This window comes from Macadamia integrifolia, chromosome 8 (genome assembly GCF_013358625.1).
Source record: "Macadamia integrifolia cultivar HAES 741 chromosome 8, SCU_Mint_v3, whole genome shotgun sequence".
Taxonomy (NCBI): Eukaryota; Viridiplantae; Streptophyta; class Magnoliopsida; order Proteales; family Proteaceae; genus Macadamia; species Macadamia integrifolia.
This window is the reverse complement of record NC_056564.1, coordinates 19,199,550-19,219,488: the sequence shown is the minus strand read 5'-3', so window position 1 is coordinate 19,219,488 and position 19,939 is coordinate 19,199,550. Positions and strand designations below refer to the sequence as shown.

Below are 19,939 nucleotides of genomic sequence, written 5' to 3'. Positions count from 1 at the left end.
ATTTTGAATAGTTTAGCACACGTGTTCATTTAAGGTAGGAAAAATTAACATAAATGATTTGTTACCATAAATCACAAATAGCTTGAGAGTAATTTGTGATTTGTGATCTATTCTAATTTATTATAAATAGAAATAATTGTTATAAATTATACCAAATACTTGTAAAAATATAAATACGTCAAATAAATATAAATAGAAATCAAACCAAAGAGAACTTTAAATTAGATCAATTTTTTGCAAAACCAGTTTATGTGATTTGCACCCTCTTTTCTCTACCTTCTTGTCTCAACCATTTATTATTATGTTTCAAAAAACCGAGTTATATTACACGGTGAGCCAGCTTTCTCGTTAGTTAGACCCTGGTTCTGTTAAAAAGTGGCAGTCAAACTTAAACCAGAACCCTCATGATTTGGCTCCCAATCTGATTGTTTAAGGTTTAAACATATGGTTTTAAATCTTAAACAATTGTAACAGAACCTTAAGGAAGCAGTGGATTAACATAAAGATTGGTTTTGCAAAACCTAACTTTAGACCCGGTTATATAGAACCATTCCACCCAGGAAATGGGCTAAATGGCCTATCTAAACCTTTTCAAAAAAAAAAAAAAGTTTGTCGGATTTGAATTTTCATTTCCCAGTACTGAAGTATCAGACAAAAAATCCCCGACAACATCAGTTAGTCTGGTCTGCCCGGATTAATCTGATCAACTCGTCTTTTCACTGGTTTGCAGATGACCCTTATTACTTCTGATTCAGAACCGTACACCCACTTGGTAATCGGACCTTCCAGATGGAGGCCGTGGAGGGAAGGCACTGTGAAATGGGGTCTCTACCATCAACTCTTGGGCAATGTTTGGTTGTCAAGAAATGATTTGAAAAAATTCGTAAAAGTAAAATATTTTGTTTACTCATTAACAACCTGATTGTGCATCACAAGTGAGCATTATTCAATTTTTCTTTGTTTTTTAGGGGAAAAGGAGGTGGACAATCCCTAAATTCGGCTTCAAAGGAGCAACCTTGTTCAATGAACTGTGAGCCCATTGCAATGGCACCATAATGGGGTTAGGTACTATCTTACGCTTAAATGGATTGACCCTGCTTGAAGATGTGACTGACACAGTTGTTGTAACTAAAATATCTTCAACCTGAGGAGTGCAGTAACCTTGGTGGAAATAGTTGTTGAGGTCTTCAAGATGCCGGAAAGTCTCCAGTTGAACTAGAAAGAATAAGATTATGTATTTCCTAATCAAAGAATAGAACATATAATTGAATGAAGTGATTAGCGTGGTGAGAAAAAGAAGTTCGGGTTCTGTTAGAATCCCGTCAATCTCGCTTCGGTCTATTTCTAGATCTTCCTCATTTAACTAGTGTAGCCAATTGTGTCCAAAATGATTCTTTGAGGAGAACGACATGGTCATGGCACATAACCTAGAATCTTGATTGAGAACTTGAATGTGTTGAAGATGTTGGAAAGCCAGAAGTCCCCAATTGAACTAGAAAGAATAAGGTTATGTATTTCCTTATCAAAGAATAGAATATATAATTGAATGAAGTGATTAGCATGGTGAGAAAAAGAAGTTCAGGTTCTGTCAGGATCCCGTCAATCTCGCTTTAGTCTATTTCTAGGTCTTCCTCTTCTAACCAGTGCAAGCAATTGTGTCCAAAATGATTCTTTGAGGAGAACGACACAGTCATGGCACATAACCTAGAATCTTGATTGAGAAATTGAAGGTGTTTGTTAAAACCTCTAATCTAACCCTTAAAACCCACCTTATTTTGGTGGGCCTCGTAGATATGTGGACCCACACCACTTCTAAAAGCTGAGCCAAGAAGATCAAATCCTTTCGGGGGAACAACATAGTTATTGATTAGTAGATGGCATCATTGGGGCAAAGAATGTATTGTTTCACAAGCAATTAGGGTTCCCCACCTTTTCCTTCCCTTTTCATCTTTCTCTTCTTGCTTTAACTTTCTTTCCTGGTCAAAGCCATGGAGTTGTAGCTAGCTAGCATGCATCATTGGAACATCAACTACTGAAGCATTATGAACTCAAAATAGAAGACTCATTAATAGGGGAATGGTAGTTAAACAGTCTATTGAGCTTTCTTAGATTGGACATGCTAGGCAAATAAGCATCATTGTTAGCAATTAACATCTTCTTACAAGTGTACTCTTTAAGTCTAACAAGTTCTTGATTTGCATTTCTTTGAATATTTCTAGGCATTATTGACCCAAAATACAGAATTAAGCTCTATTGAATCACTTAGTTTTTCTAAATTAAATACAACAAAAAATAATATGCTAATTGACTAGATATAATGAACCACCATTATTGTGTTCCCACATTACGAGCCTAATATTTTATAATGAGAGTGATTAGTCTTTTTGGTGATCGAAACTCATCATTAAAGATCCCAACAAGGCAAATGGTTGTCTTTATTTTGCCTCTATTTTTGTTTGTTTGTTTTTTTGGTAGAAACTCTATTTTTATTATATGAGGGGATTAGAATAGTAACTATGAATGATCATTTTGAGACCGACTAGTATCATTTTTTGTGAAATTAGAAATTGAACCATCTCCCTATTGGAATTGCTGGTAGAAGATGGTTCAAAATAAAATAACACAGGATACATATATGGCCAACATGTGGTCTCTTTGTACATGGCTGACCCAGAGAGAGAGAGCGAGAGAGAGAGAGAGACAGAGAGAGAGAGGGGCATGCCCAAAAGGCTGATCATAGCACAAACAGTTGTCTACCTGATTAAAGTGAGAGATAAAACAGAGAATCGATCCACAATGAAACCAAACAATCTTAAAAGAGCAGTACTTAAAAGAGAATGCTTCAGTGCCTTCTTCTCCAATTGGTTATGCATACCCACTAATGTATCCCCATTCATATAAATTACATAGTTTACCAAAAAAAAAAAAAACATAATCACAGACCATATAAAGAGCTTCCTCGTGTCAGACATGTACCTTAAACACTTTGAAAAAAATTAAAAATATTCACCTAGTAAAAAATTTGATGACTAAAATCAGGCTTTGAACTAATCCCTATCATGCTTAAGGGGTGTTAATCGATTTGGTTCGGTTCGATTCACATATATTTTGGTTGAAATCAAAACCACATCATTTACTAAACGGTTGCATTTTCTGAAATCGCAACCATTTAGTAAACGGTTTCGATTTCCACGGTTTTTAAACGGTTAGCAATCAGTTTGCTAGTTTATCCACATGTTTACTAAAATTTGCTTTTGATAATAAACGATTCAATCTTGAAAATGTGAAATGTAGACCATTATATTTTGTTAAAACAACCAAACAACTAAGCAAAATAAAATATTTTGATAGAAAATAGTCTCAAGTAACAAGTCAGTAAGTAATGCTTACAGCAGAGATTTTTTTTTTCCCCTGCCCTCATAAATAATGTGTTATAATATTGAAAAATATATATTTAATATGCCATGGTATAAGTAAAAATTGTATTTTTATCCGTATACATTCTACTTAGTGCGTTAGATTAATTTAATTGGCATTCCAAACAATGAACAAGCTACTCTAGAATTACTTGTAGGCTTGCAGCACTCAAATCTTTGAGTTAAATGAGATACTAATGATATTTTGCAACCACCTTATTTAATCTTTAAATGGGTTAATCAGATCGGTTTTGACGGTTTAAACTATTCGGTTTTCATGGTTTTAATTCGTTTTGAACCAACGGGTTAAACGGCTCGGTTCGATTTTAACCCGTTTCGTTAATCGGCATGAAACTTGAAACCAGAATCAAAACATCTACTAAACGGTTTTGTGGTTTTAGTGTAAACGACTTGATTTGATTTTGAAAAACGATTTCGATTTCAAATTCACATCCTTAATCATGCTTATGTTCCCCTACAAGCTTCTCTGCCACCTCAGACTAGATCTAATTAGTTTTTGGTAGTGGCTCCGCTGTAGTGCAATTTTAAATGAAAAATGAAGGGATATGTATAAGATTTCCACTGGGAGGGGAAGGGAAACAGGAATAGATGTGAGGGCGTGCAATTTAATTTTTGTGCTGACGTTGTGGGGATCTCCCCCTTTATTTTACGTCATGTTTTTTGTGGGTGAAACAATTTTTACAGGAGTTAAAGTCCCCTTTGATTTTGTTTTCATATTCTAACACATATATGTTTCTGAATTTTTAAGCTTTTTATGAACTTTTTTACACAATTGTTGTACTTTGACTATAAAATTTATGTTTACATTTTTATCAATTTTTTTTAATATTTTTATTTTTATATTCAAATATTTGTTTTCTATTTAAAAAAAATAAATAATTTTTTTAATGATTTACTAGCCAATTCAAAAAGTAGATCAACCAGGCGATTCTAGTCCATATCTAAATCAGTTAGAGCCAATTATGATCCCGATTCCAATGTTTAAAACTTTGGGTGTAAGGCAACCTAATCACATGCCCAAGCCCCAACATGCCCAATGCACATCGAACGGTTGGCGGACCTAGGATGCATGCTTGGGTCATCTCAGCCGTCCGATGCGCTTTGGGGCTTTAGGTGTGTGGGAGAGGATATGGATCCAAGGAAACCAACAATTATACACTTCAATTATACATCATAAATGATCAAAATTTAAAATATTCCCTAATTTTGTTTAGGATTTCCGAATGCTTGACATGTCTTTTTAAGAATAATATCCTCAATATTCAATTATGTCAAAAGAAATTCATTGTGACCCATTATTGGACAAATAACCAAAGTGTTCTAAAAGTAGGATATAAATGTAGAATTTCGATCTTCTCCAAACCTTTCAATACGCATTAGACAGTTAAGGGGACTTGCATACACTCCAAGGCCCTCCCAACCATTGGATATGCGCTAGAGAGACTGAAGGGTTGAAAAGGATCCTCCTACATGTGTGGGAGAGATCTCTCCTAGACTATAATTCCACCAAGTCCCCAAAATGACCCCTATTGAGAGCAATGAAGCAATGAGCAAGTCCATCAATTTTCTAAGCCCATCCAAAGGTTTTCTTGTTCTTACACTGAGCTCCAGTAGCCAGAAATAAATTCTAGTCTTATGCTATAGTACTTCCGGATAATGAAATGATGAAAAAGGAAGACGAAATATACATTTTCAGTGTATATTTCCCACTCTCCTCAATAAATATATTGTTTTGCTCTTTACTATTGGCTTAACATGTAAAATACCAATATTTTCATCTAAAAAACATGTAAAATATCAATATAAACGGGCAACATGTAGATCCTTCTTCTTGATAATAGATATACTTAGGAAAACCATTTGAAACATTAGACATAAAGTTCATATATTACTTGCACATGCTGATTGAAAAAAAAAACCTTGTATTCACCTAAATGTTGAGAGACAATTGGATTACCTTTATAATGTAGGCCACATATACACTCTCTGCAACAGTCCCTCTAAAGTTCATCTTCTTTGTGAATCTATCAATCTACATCTTCATGCGCGCACACGCTCATACACACACACACACGTGTGGAGATATGATCTTCTCATATCTGAGACTAGATACACTAAGTTTAGTGGTTTTTTTTTTTTCAATGCATAGAAAGAAGAGGAAAACTAAACAAATTGTCCATGCCATGCTTGACGCCATCATCCTCTTCCAAACCTGGCTTTGGAAGCTAACAATCTAAACCATCGCACTATCTCAAGATCATAGTTCAATATTAGAAGATTATCATTATGTGATCAGAGGCAACTAAATAGAGCTCTCGGTCTCTATTAAAGATGATGCGGCCCAAGCAATGGAGGAGAATCACCAAAAGATCCATGCATAGGAAGAGAGCTTGGAATCAAGGAGAGAGGTTCTAATAGTCTAGTGGAATCACTTCTATACCCTTCAAGGTCTTGCACTTAATGAAAGTATCATTTACAATGAGTGCGGTGATGCGTCGAGCTTAAGATAGTCAAGATGACCTCGGGACGCATGCTCAGATGCTCTTGATCATGCTCACCATATCGCCACACTCACTACAGTGAATAATCGCTCCTCGCACTTATTTTTTTTTTTTTTTTGGTAAAGACCTATGGTCATTGAAATCTGAATAGATTTCCCATTTGTCATCACCCATCAGATGCCTTTCAACAAGATATTCCTACCCCTCAAAAATTCTCTTCGAAGCCCATGAAAGATTTGTCCTACCCGGCCACAACTCACAAGGGCTTTGAGACCTCCGTCGAAGGAACACCCACAAATGCTTTGTTTTACCCTTTGTACCACATGCCATTCATTTGTACAGAGACCATTGGCAGGATTTGATCGTCAGCCGAAGCGATTGGAGGTAACCCTAACCAGAAGGGGTAGTACAGTAATTTGATCATCCATAAACCTCGTCCATAAACCCTACAAAACCAACCAACGAGGCTTCCAGATGAGAAGGGGATTCGTACTAGTCATTTGGTTACGCTTTCTTCTCTTCCGAAGCTCCCATGGCAAAGCGCTTGATCCCATCTTTGAATCGTGTCTTGGTGGAGAAAATCGTTCCTCCATCGAAAACAAATGCCGGAATTTTACTCCCTGAGAAGACCACCAAGGTAAAAACCTAGAATCTTTCACAGTATCTTCGACTAATTGTTCTTTGCTTGTGCTGCTTAGTTACAAGTTTTTAGTATTTTGTTCTTCTGGGTGTTGTTCTGTTTGGAAAATGCTATTTAGGTTTGTAATATTTCCCGTTTTTCCATTTTTTATCGGGTGAGTTTTGTGATGAAAATGAGCCGATAAGAACGAATTCGTCTGAAAAAAACTTCATGTAACTTCATGCACAAATGAAATTAATCTTGAAACACTACGGAATCAAGAAAATGATTTCTATTTTGATCATTTTTCATTTGTTTTTCAATCGCATCTGAGTCCATTTTTGAACGACCAACCTCCATGACACCCTTTATTTTAACCCATTTGATTCAGGATGTTATTTAGCATTTTTTAATTTCGGAAAAAAAATTCATTCTGCGAGGGCTTTGATTTCAACCCTTTCTGATGGATTTGGTTGAACTAGAACAGTGGAGGCTGTCAACTGGTCTTTGTTAAAGTTTTCGAATCTTGTTTCTTTCGTTGCTGCTTTGTTTCTGTTACTTCTTTGCATTTAAAGTACCCTATGGTTTCTTACTTGATGTGGCCAAGTAGTTTTTCTGTATGGAGACACCAATTTCTGTTTGATGATCTATATTTTTATTTCCTATGCTTTATTCAGCTGAACTCTGGTAAAGTTGTTGCGGTGGGTCCTGGATCTCGGGACAGTGATGGGAAACTTATTCCTGTTAGTGTGAAAGAGGGAGACTCTGTACTTTTACCTGAATACGGAGGAACAACAGTAAAACTCGCTGATAAAGAGTAAGTATAGTTTTTCCTTTCCAATTAAGACTCCTCAGTTTGCCAGTATTTGTGTTTTCGAGTTTTGAAGTGTTTCTTCAGTGTCACATTACATTGTAAACATTTTGGTCTCATTCTTAAGATTGTTAGTTTCCTACCTCACTAACACTTGTACTGAAATTTTTCGTGTAACCATTCATCAACTCATTAGTATTGATTGTGTGTTGGATATTCATTGTGGTCATGTGGTGGGATAATGAATGGATTGCTTGAGTTGTAAAACATGTTTTCTCTGGAAGAGAGTGTCTATTATCTTTCTCATGAAAGGAGTGCTTCTTGTTTCATGGGGAGCCTTATGATTGTTTCATGTGTGCAACCTTTTTTCCTCAACATGATGATGCAATATTAAGAAAGATAAGAGTTGATAAGCTTGGAGTGAAGATACTGTTTCTTTCTTACTGCAGTTAGTTTTTATCCTTAAATTGTTCCAATTGCATTGTCTTCTATGCTTCTTCCTGAATCTTTGTTTTACCTCCTTGTGACTTGAGTCTTGCCACCATAGTTCATCCCTTGTTCCTTTCCGGAAGTGAAAGTAGCCTAAACTTTTGGACTGTTGATTCTTAGATTTTGAAGAAGCGTTTCTCTGCTGTTGTCTTACATTAGATGGATTTACATCATATATGTCAGAAAGCACATTGATGTAAATTTAACCAAGTACATGTATGCCTGTTAGCATATTGTTGAACTAGAACTGGAGTTCTGCGAAATAACAATCTTCAAAGAGGGAAATCAAAGTGAAAATTAACCCAGAATAGTGGATGAGTGTTTTGATGTCTGGAAAGGGTTCTATTTTGAAGAGACTTAAAATAGAATCCAGGAGTTTCAGCCCAATGTTTCCTGGATTGAATGGTACTGATTTTTGTCCATGACCATGGTCAATTGGAAGGTAAATATGCTTTGCGTTTTGGAAATACTGATTCTTTGCCATCTTTACTTGATGATTAGGAAAGGAATCTTTGTTTTTGGTTGAGGAAATACTTGCTCTAAGTTCTCCATGATCAAGAAATGATTCTTGACTGTTGTTTCAGAAACATTTATATTTATTTTCATTTCAATAACCCAACCTGACAATGCCATGTGATTTGTTTGAATAATTTTTTGGTGTCCTTTTGTAGCTGTCACTTGTTTTGAATTGTCTTGTATTTGAATGACGCTCTATGTTCTGATGCTAATATTCTCCCCATATTATTGGAAACTGTTGCAGGTATCATCTGTATAGAGATGAAGATATACTGGGGACACTTCATGACTGATGTATCTTATAGACCCTGACCAGGTTAGGGCTTAGGAGAAATTTTATGGTGGATCATGTTGGAATGAGGCAGTTTTTAGTATGCAGGAGAGTTTAACTGTGGTTGCATCTTAACAAGTTGTGGTCTGGTTTAAATTTTATGAAAACACATACCATGATCATGTTGGAGAAACAGATTTTGTGAAATTAAAGCATTTCTCATCTTTTCTTGATTAGCAAATATTTTGTTTTGATGTCTGATGAGGTAATGTACCAAATATGAGATACAAAATCTAAACTGCAAATTGTGTAATATCTATCGTTTTTTTTTCAATAAAAAAGTGTCAGGAATCTATCTGGTGACATTGGAACCCAATGCTTGGGTTTCCGTTCTTATCATTTATGTTTAATGTTTGGATTTCTGTTAGTTCTGAAACATTAATCATATTCTATACTTCCCAATTGTTTAAAGCTAGTTTTTTTTCCTCATTTAGAGAATAAAATCATTACCTGAGCTTCTTGCCCGTGGCTGTTCAGTTTTTGCAACACCATTTGGGGGGTCTGTTTGCAGGGTAGGAAACAAAAATTTAGTTGTTTATGTTGTTATGCTCGAGTAACAACTGATTGCATATTTTCTTCTTCTACCCCTACGCTTTTTTTATTTTTAGCTATTTCACTGAAATTATCTTTGTTATTGAAACTATCAACTTAGCCCTGTGGAACTCCATTGAACCTATTGGGGGTGTATGTCTAAATAGGTTTATGCTCTCTTGCATCAAATAACCCCAGGTTTCAGGCTGCCACTGTATTGCCATGCGAGCTAGATGGATACACATTAACACCCACCACAACCACCCCCCCCCCCCAAAAAAAAAAAAGAGAGAGAGAGAGAGAGAGAGAGAGAACTCAAAGGGAAAGAAATTAAAGAGTATAATCAGTCTATAAATGTTTGATAATCAAGAATTTGTTTTAAGGGTCACAAATTAACTGTGTCAAGAGATTTCCTTGCCAGGAGCCTTAAGAAGTCGCATTGTTAGTGTCATGCTATGTTGGTTACTTCTTAATTGTCGACAGCTTTGTCTCCTGACAGTGCTGGACTCTATGCATTTGAGAGGAAGATTGTTAACTTGCAAGTCACCAATTAGATTGAGAAGATGGATCCCATTGGTCCATTGGTTTGTTCATTGATCATCAATACAAATATTTATTATCTTTCTTTACAAAAATCATGATGGATGTAGCTCGAGTACTCTGTTAAAAAAAAAAATGAAAGTTTGAATTTAGAAGATGAAAAATATGTGAAGTGTTCTATTAGTTTTGCAGGGCCATTATTAAATGTTAAGAGTTTCCTATAATGACTTGTTAGTTGAAGACTTTTTTCCTTCTCCTGATATAATCTGAACCTATATAGGATTTGTTGTTCCTCAGCTGTGTGAGTGGGGATATGTGGAGGAACCCAATGATTCATGGTTCCATATCTGAGCAACAGCAGGGGCTCTTCCATGGCTACCTGTCTGCCGCTTGGAGCCAATATGAACTTGCCAGGGTTAGATTGCCTGAAACCCACCATTGTTTCATGCCATAATACTTGGTTATATCTCTTTTCCCCTCTTCTGTTTCAAACTAGCTAATCCTTGATGGGAGATTATGATGTGAACTTGTTGCTTAGTTTGTCTGCAAACTCTTTTGTCATCTAGGCATGAATCGTTTCCATTTCTGCATGTAACCTCCTTCCCCATTTTTAGGTTTTTCCTCTCTTATTTTTTGGGGTTTTGGGGAGGGGGGTTGGGTTGGAATTTTTCAGCTTTCATGTGGTATCTAGGTTATTGGCCCTGTTTTCCTTACTGTTCCTCGTTTAAATTTTTCTGCTCTCTAACAAGTTGCTGTGAAATGTGAAGTGCGCATATCCTGGACTGCAAATTGTGTAATATCTATCTGGTTGAGAATTGGAAGCCAATGCATGGTGGTCATTCATTTTTCTTTTTCGTGGTTTTCATTATTTTTGAAAGATTGGTTTTTATTTTGTACTTACAAATAATTTAAAGTGACATGTTTTATCTCTAAATTAAAAGCAGTGACTGAGCTTGCCTGTGGCTATATCACTTTAAGTGATGGGTCAATTGAAGCCAGCAACATCAGGTTACTGTTTACATATAAGCAACCTAAATCTGATATTTTTTTCCTTCAAATTTTTAAGCAACTGAATATTTAATTTCACATGGCATCATGTTCGAGCACCGCTTGGCCGACATATTTTCACTCAAATAGGCTGGGAATAAAAATCCTATACAGGGTCACAGATTATATCAGGGGAAAAAGAGGCTTCTAGTGACAATGTCACTATAGGAAACTCTTACACATTTGATAATGGGTTTTACAATTCTTGTTGGTCATTGCAGAGGGAAAGGTGTATGATCTTGTTAGTGGGTGGCCATTACTGTCGAGGTGTTCTTGAGAGCCAATATTAGTCTAAAAGGTTGGGGTCTGTGTGTGTTTTAGTTATTACGAGTGCGGATGACAAACTTGTAGTACTGGGAATCTTAAGGTCCCATGGGTTTTATTACGTCTCCTTATTCTTAGTGGAGGGAGAGTTGGTGAGTAGTGGTCCCAATGGACGTCGGAACTCTTGGTATTTATATGTTGAGATCTGTGAAGTAATACAATATGAAGTATTGAAATTCATCTTCTCTTTCAAAATGGTGCCTGGATATGCAATTTCACGATCACCCATGAACTTGGTTTTGATCCTGCGTTGCCACACATTTCTAAATCCATGAAGAGTATTGGATGGTTTCAACTTGAGTTGCATATGGAAGATAGATTGGCCAATTTCCAGTTGTCTCCAGTGTGGTAATGTATTTATTTTGATATTTCAAAATATAATAATGTTTAGGGAAATGACTGGTATGCCACTGGTATACCTAGATCTGTCTGCGGGAAAGTTGATGGCATATCTAACCTCCTCCCCATATATTTACTAGATTCCCATTTGTTTTCTTGTATAAATCATTTGAAAGGAAAATAAGGAAATTTGTTAGTAAAATCAACACAAAATTGTACTAGCAAAATTTCCTTCCATGCAGTTTTTTACCTAGAAATAAAGAGGTCTTAAGATCATGAAGGTTTTTATTGAGAAAACGAAAAACCTCTGAAACATTCTATGAATTTTGTAGATCTGTTAAATCTTTTAGAGTAGTCATTTGTAACCAAGGGGTTATCATGTAGAAAATGAAAACCTCTAATGTATGATATGGCTGTTGTGTTGTGGGAAATCACTTTTTGAAATGGTTTTTTTTTTTCTATAATATGGTTTGTTGTTTCTTGACTAGTTGAGTGAGGTTATGTGGAGGAATCCACAGAAGAAGGGCTCTGAGTCAACCAGAAGGTGCTCTTCCATGGCTTCCTGTCTGTCACTTGGAGCCAATATGAGCTTTGCCAGGGATAGATTGCATGAAACTCGCTATAGTTTCGTGCTTCGGCCCTTGGCTACATAGCTCTCTTCCCTCTTTTTTTTTTTTTTTTTTTTCCTGTCTTCTTTTTTAAATAATCATTTTCAGATTGAGGGTTCTAAGATCCGTCTCTAGTAGTTTCATACAAGTATATACTTGATATGGATGATAACTTATTTGACATGTAAGCCAATGTGTCCATAGCACCTGGACCCATATGAAAACTATTGGGGGTGTTCTTGAGAGCTAATATTGGGGTCTGCGTGTGCCTTTTAGTTATTATGAGTGGATATATAGATTCTTGTAGTACTATGAATCTTAAGGTCCTATGGGGTTTATTATGTCTCCATATATGGGGGATGTCGTGAGTAGTGTTTCCAATGGACGTGGTGAGTGATTGTTATATTTTGAATTACCAAGGATACTGAAATTGGTTATTCCTGAAAGATAACCCAATCTATCCCTCTCCTCCTCGTCTGTTCTCTTCTCTGCAACTCACGTTAAAACCATCAAATACCTTGTGGATTTTCGGTTAACATAGGGAAGTAGAAGAGAACTGTGGCAAAACAGGATCATAACCGAGTACCTAGGTGATTTTGACAATTGTATAGATAGGAGTATAAACTATAATCAACACAAAAGAAGTAAAAGATTGTACCTGGAAAATTTCCTTCTATGCTGTTTTCTACGTAGAAATAAACATTCTATTAGTTTTGTAGAACTGATAAATCTTTAAGAGTACTCATTTGTATTCAAGGGGCTATCATTTAGAAAATGAAAGACATTTGATGTATGGTTTTGCTGTTTCTTTGCTATTTGTGAGAGGGTATGCAGAGGTATCCACCGACCAAAGGCTCTGAGTTTACAGAAGGGACTCTTCCGTGGGTACCCGTCTGCCACTTTGAGCCAATATGAGCTATTATGCCAGGGATAGATTGCTTGAAACTCACCATAGTTCCATGCTTCGGCCCTTGGCCAAATATCTGCCTTCCCTCTGCTGTTTGACTTTTTCCTTTTGCCTTTTCTATGTGAATATGATCATTTTCAGTTTCAGGGTTCTATTATGATGTGGAAAAGTTTCTGTAGTTTTATTCCCAAGTAAGGTGCCAACTAACTATGGAATTCCTGATACCGTTCCTAACCGGTCCTGTTCATGAGTTGTAGAATCAGGATAGAATTGGTCTAATCAGCCGATCCGGATATCCCAACTCCCATCAAGTTGAAAAGTTCTGTTGTTGATTGGCTAATCCCACTTGTCCTCTATATAAACCTTCTTCAGATCTGTTGAAAGTCTTGTTTCATTCTTCCGATTCCAAGAGCTTCCAACTTTGATATCTCTAGTGATCTGTAACCCAATCATGTGAAATTTTGGGCACCATATTCTTTTTTGATTGTATATTACATTTATGGGAGCCAATTGTTTGATAGATGTTCAATGGAGGAGATCTTGGCAACAAAGGTGTTATAACTCGAGTTCATCCTCTCACGATCTCAGAAAAATTCCGACTTCGATATCTTCTACAGGATGTAACCAAATCAACTGAAGAAAGGGGCTCTGAGTCAACAAAAGGTGCTCTTCCATGGCTACCTGTTTGCCGCTTGGAGCCAATATGAGCTTTGCCAGGGATAGATTGCTTGAAACTCACCATAGTTTCATGCTTCGGCCCTTGGCTAAATATCTGTCCTTTTTCCTATTGCCTTTTCTATGTGAATATTATTATCACTTTTAGTTTTAGGGTTCCATTATGATGTGGAAAAGTTTATGTAGTTTGATTGCCTACTAAGCTTCATCAAATCAATTGAAGGGCTCTGAGTCAATAGAAGGTGCTCTTCCATGGCTACCTTTCCTGCTACTTGGAGCCAATATGAGCTTTGCCAGGGATAGATTGCTTGAAACTTGCCATAGTTCCATGCTTCGGCCCCTGGCTAAATATATGTAATCCCTCTTCTGATTTTCTTTTCCCTTTCCCCTTTTCTGTGTGAATATTGTCATTTTCAGTTTTAGGGTTTCATTATGATGTGGAAAAGTTTATGTAGTTTAATTGCCAACTAAGATGCACCAAATCAAACTGAAGGGCTCTGAGTCAATAGAAGGTGCTCTTCCATGGCTACCTGTCTATCACTTAGGGCCAATATGAGCTTTGCCAGGGATAGATTGCTTGAGACTCACCATAGTTCCATGCTTCGGCCCTTGGCTAAATATGTCTTCCTCTCTTCTGTTTGTCTATTCTTAATGCCTTTTCTATGTGAATATTATCACTTTTAGTTTTAGGGTTCATTATGATGTGGGAAGTTTATGTGGTTTGGTTGTCAACTAAGCTGCAGCAAATCAATTGAAGGGCTCTGAGCTACAGAAGGTGCTCTTCCATGGCTATCTATCTGCCACTTGGATCCAGTATGAGCTTTGCCAGGGATGGATTGCTTGAAACTCACCATGGTTCCATGCTTCGGCCCTTGGCTAAATTTCTGTCGTCCCCCTTCATATGTTTTGCCTTTTTTTGTGTGGATATGGTCATTTTCAGTTTCAGGGTTCTATTATGATGTGGAGAAGTTTATGTACTTTGATTGGGAACTAAACTACCATCTAGCCATGGAATTCTTGATACTGTTCCTAACTAGTCTCATTCATGAATTAAAGAATTGGGATTAGGTTTTTGTCGAAACGATCAGAATCGGCCATGATCAATCTTAATTCCCACCGAGTTGGAACACTGTTTTGGATCGGCTGATCCAGCTGATCTATATAAACCATCTTCTCACCTACTGAAAGTCTTGTTTCAACCTCTTTTGAACCTAAGAGCTTCTGTGCTAATATATCTGGCATTCTGCAGCCAAATTGCCTGAAATTGTGGGTGTAACATAGCATTTTTACTATAGATTACATGTGCTAGAGACCATTGTCCGGTTGACGGTCAGTGGAGGAAATCCAGGCAACTGAAGTTGTTGCAACTAGAGTTCATCAATTGGATCTGATTTTTGGTTAGATGTTCATTCTAGGGTTAAATGAGAACCATTGAACAGAACACTAAACTCTCCCATGTGAGAGGCTGCAAGAAAGTAAGAAGAGTCACAAATGTCAAACTCAGAACCACACGCTTGCTAAGGCGAAAGTCTTTTTCCAACTTTACTACCCCCTTGCTGCAACTGGATTTCATACTCACGACCCAAAAAACTTTGGGGCTTGATTTTTCAAAATCCATTAAATCAAATAATCTCAGATGTCAAAAGATTTCTATTCAACTTATTGAGTACAAACTAAACCACTTTCACTTATGTAATTTCGATTTCGAATCCAATCAAACGGGAGTTTGTGGTGCTTTAGTTTAATCTATCACTAGGACAGATCCTAAGTAGTTTAGCATCTCAGCTGACAGTGTTTGCTTAGTTAATAGTATTGTTGTCACTTTAAGCAGGCATTGCATCTACAGCCTTTCTTCCAATTTCCAACTGAAGTCATGACCTGAAAATCTGAAACTGAAATACATTGTTGCTAAGAATTTTTTTAGTCCTAGTGAAATTCTATCAATCATTGTATTTCATAGTTTCAGCAGTTAGGAGCATCAACATCATATGTACTATTATTGTGCTGCCATTCATGCATGAATTCATAAACTTCTTGATCATCAACGTATATTTTTTAAAAACCGACCGATAAGAGACTTACTGTCGCTGGTGTCTCTTTCCAGGTACCCTGGATTGAAGGTTCATGACATTGCAAACTGATGGAATGAGACAGTGAGAGAATAAGGTTCCCTCAGTCTATTGAATTCATACCCTACTGGTTAATCAGACTAAATGGTTTTAGTTATTAGATTGGAATTCTTCTGGTAGTGGCTTGCCTTCCAGAAATGCATTGAACAACAAAATTGTTTATCTCTGGCTGTGAGAACCGAGCCTTGTGAGATTCCCCGCTAAGGGTGGCAAAGGAAAAGATATTTACATACACTTGTGTTCCTTGCGGAATCAAAGAAAGACCAATCTGAAAATCAGGCATAGATCACAAGGGTAATTTTTCAATTGGAAAGGACCTGGCACTATAAAATTTTAAGATTGGAATTTTTGCTCAATGACTTCTTTAAAATGCTAAATCATTGTTGGTTGCATTTTTTGCTTGTAATGGCTTATCGGTGATCTTATATTTTGGCTTCATATTTTTTTCTTTCCCATGTAGACTACTAGTTAATACCGATTTTAGATTATAACTAAATCCAATGAAGGAAATTGTAGACTTAGTAAATATTTTGAGGGTTTGATGGAGGGATCATTTAAAAGTCTAGCCTGTTTACCCTCGAACTGAGCTTGATAAGTTTTAGCTGTGCTCAATCCGAATTTGTTTGCAAATCCATAAGCAGCATCCATGTTCCTTTTATTGGGTTAACAAAATCTTGATCTCCTGAGTGATAGAGAGGAAACAAAAAATCATTTTTTGAAATGAATTCATGACTAGAATCAATGGTTTTAATTGGTTAGAATGACAAAACTATGTGAAGCTAATATAATAGAAAACTTCCTTAGAATGATCCTCACCCTGAGGAGTGTATTACATGTCTTGGAGAATTCATCTTCAAAAGATGGAATTAGCCTAGTGATTCTGAAAGCCCTTTGCACTCAGCAAGTATTGCATGCTTTCAAAGGAGAGGGGGCTTTTGGACCAAGTTTTTCTTCATCCACGGTCAAGAGAATTTTTTTTATCCACACAAATATTGGATGCTTTCAAAGGAGAGGTGGAGAACAAAATAATTAAGAGATCACCATGGTGGTTGAGCCACTAAATTTTCTGTTAACCAAACTTATTCGCCTACTTATCAGATGACCAAACTTATGAACAAAGTTATGGGGGGAGACAAGGAGAATCTTCTCCTTCTCATGTTCATGTGGGTCTCCCCTACCATTTGCAGATCTTGCACTTAAAAGGATTCAGCTTCATTGTTTCTCGCCCAAAACATTTTAGTTATTAGTGCAAGTACATACTACGTACCCATGGAGTACCATATGCTTTCTTGCCTGCACTGATCTTCCACAATTTGTCTACTTGCCTCTTCATTACCCTTTGTATATAGTCCAAATCCAAATTTTATTATTTAATGAAGAGACAAAATGTAGGACAACACTACCGGTGTTCCTTTGCCTAGGAGACTAGGAGACATGGGGCACCTAATCCTTGTCTCATAAAATTTTGTACAATGGTCTCAATATCAACCATCACATGCTCTCATAATAGAGAGGACAAAGGTCTAGGTTCTCCTTGTCTTCATTGATGAGGTTTTATAGCTATATATTTCAAACCAGTTGGTAGATCTTCCTGCAGCAAACACAGGCCTTCTTCTTGCAAAGATGGCTGGGTCTTCTGTGATGTTGAAAGATCAGTACCATTTTCGCTCTATTAGCTTACCAACAAAATCACACCCCACAGCTCTCAGAGCCAAGGAGGAGTTGCAGAAGTTTGATACTTGGAGGACAACATTTTTTCCAAGGGCTGAGCTGATTCTAATTGCCTTGGATGGCCACAAGAAGTTACATGAATGCGTGGAAGATCTCTTTCAATTGCCAATCCTACAACTAGTCCACCTTCAAAACAAGAAATGGGTAGATGAGATGTTGGATGTATCCATTAGATTAGTGGACATGTGTGGCACTGCAAGGGAAATGTTGCTGCAACTGAAAGAACGAGTGCAAATCCTTCGCTCGGCGATCCGAAGAAGAGGAGGCAATTTAGAGATGATTCGAAGTGAAGTTGCTTCTTATCTTTCCTTCAGGAAGAAGATGAACAAGTATATCATGAATTGCCTCAAGTTGCTGAGGCGAAAACATTACAAGGATGATGAAGAGCTCCATGTATCAGAATTAACAAGGGTTCTAAGAGAAGCAAGAGTTGTCACCATTTCCATCTTCCACTCTCTCTATTCCTTCATGTCCATGGCAAAACCAAAGTCTGGACATGGTAGGTGGTCTTTGGTTTCAAAACTGATTCATAAGGGCCAAGTAGTATGTGAAGGAGGACAGCAAAGTGCCTTGGGAGAGGTAGAACGTGTGGATGTTACACTCCAAGTTCTCTGCCAGCACATTACAAGCAAACATGTCTCAACAGGGAGGTTGATCACAAAGGCACAAATTGAATTGGAGGCATTGGAAGGTAGCTTGCAAGGCCTTGAGGATGGATTAGAGTCCATGTTTAGGCACTTAATCCGAACTAGAGTCTCCCTTCTTAACTCCTCCACATGTTAATTAAGTGTTTCTCCTATTAGTGATTTTGATTGATCCTTGGCATTCGTTTTTTAGAGGATTTGTCTATGGATTTCACCTACCGAAGTTACAATTCATTGTACACTTCAAATGAAATACAAAGCATATTACAAGCCAAATCTTAAAATTGTTATCACAATTGTTACAATTCAACTTCTTATTACATATCGAACATTTTCTTTACAAAGTACAGACTAAGTTACAATATAAAGGACGAATTCTCCAAAAATCTATACTTAAAAAGGTTTATAAGCTCAAATTATTTCATCAGAGATCAGCTCTGTATGGCTATCAGAGCATCATAAAGGTGAAACCGGAATAGGACTTTCTAGGTGGAGATTTCAATGGCTTTGACCTCTGGTTTCTTCACTTCTTCTTTAGGAACAGTAACAGTAAGCACTCCATTCTCCATAGCAGCCTTCACCTGATCCATCTTCGCATTCTCAGGCAACCTGAACCTCCTCAAGAACTTGCCACTGCTACGCTCAATTCGGTGCCACTGGTCGTTCTTCTCTTCATTCTCTTTGCTCCTCTCTCCACTGATCTGAACTACTCTTCCCTCTTCCACTTCCACCTTCACTTCTTCCTTTTTCAACCCAGGGAGATCAGCTTTGAAGATGTGAGCTTCTGGGGTCTCCTTCCAATCAATTCGGGCATTGACGAATGCTGCAGTCTCGTTAGAGAATTGGGGGCGAGGAACAGAAAGGGAAGTTGAGAAGGAGAAGTCATTGAAATTGAATGGATCCCAGATATCCATTGCGAAGGGATCACGGCGGCCACCAAAGAAGCTTGGAATGATTGACATTGTCGCTGGTTTCTTTTTCTTTGCTTAGGATCGAATTGCAGAGAAGTCTTGACTGGAACTTGGAAATCTTTTTCAACGTTGCAGAGGAGCGGCACTAATCCTGTACTTATAGAACAGGGGAGAGAAGATTCCAGTAGTTTCCCGGGGTTTCCACTGTTTGCTTTTCAGCTTCCATGGATTATTCGACTATTGATTTCCAGTGCTTTCCATTGATCTTTCCTTGTTTGGGTTTCTTGAAACTTCCAGCACTTTTGTCTTTGATGACCATTAAACAGTAGAAACTTCGGACAAGCTGGGCCGCACAAGCGTTGGGCAGGGCTTGCGGAAACCATATACTGGCCGATTTGAAACCAAGCCCAGGCAAATGCTTATTGCAAGTGAACCGGCCCAGTTAGTAATTTTAGGGAGATATACACGTTACTTTGAAAATGATACTGTTAGGCTACGTTTGGTAACGTTTCTGTTCGACGTTTCGTGTTATAAACAAAAATTTCAATTTCTATGTCAAAACGTCATTTTTAAACGAAGAAAGGTGTTTGGTCAATTTGTTTCTGGAACGGTTTCATAACGCAGGTCTTCTCTCTTCTCTATGTGTGAAATTGTGAAAGAATGAAGATCTAGGGCAGAAGACAAGTTTACCGGGAATGATTTCCCTAAATTGCCCCAAATATATATATATATTTATATATTTATATATTTATATATTTATATATTTTTTATATTTGGAACGAAACTGGGAAGACGGAACAGCTATTTGTCGTTCCGTCAATTCTAGTTTCTATTGTTCTTTTTTCACCT

The 19,939-nt window shown here is 37.2% G+C and overlaps 3 protein-coding genes across 3 annotated transcripts; 2 read left to right on the top strand and 1 right to left on the bottom strand.

Moving 5' to 3' along the window:
* The first annotated feature begins 6,387 nt into the window (after positions 1–6,387).
* LOC122086645 (10 kDa chaperonin, mitochondrial-like) lies at positions 6,388–16,160 on the top strand. Its single transcript, XM_042655601.1, has 4 exons — positions 6,388–6,575; positions 7,235–7,374; positions 8,618–8,689; positions 15,780–16,160. The coding sequence occupies exons 1-3, from the start codon at positions 6,471–6,473 to the stop codon at positions 8,664–8,666; spliced, it is 294 nt and encodes a 97-aa protein (XP_042511535.1). The 5' UTR covers positions 6,388–6,470; the 3' UTR covers positions 8,667–8,689; positions 15,780–16,160.
* Positions 16,161–16,276: 116 nt separating this feature from the next.
* On the top strand, positions 16,277–18,455 carry LOC122086643. Its single transcript, XM_042655599.1, has one exon. The coding sequence runs from the start codon at positions 17,428–17,430 to the stop codon at positions 18,316–18,318; it is 891 nt and encodes a 296-aa protein (XP_042511533.1). The 5' UTR covers positions 16,277–17,427; the 3' UTR covers positions 18,319–18,455.
* Positions 18,456–18,466: 11 nt separating this feature from the next.
* Positions 18,467–19,367, bottom strand: LOC122086644 (18.1 kDa class I heat shock protein-like). The gene has a single exon (XM_042655600.1). It carries the CDS (start codon positions 19,139–19,141, stop codon positions 18,665–18,667), a length of 477 nt encoding a protein of 158 aa, XP_042511534.1. The 5' UTR covers positions 19,142–19,367; the 3' UTR covers positions 18,467–18,664.
* Between the last annotated feature and the right edge of the window lie 572 nt (positions 19,368–19,939).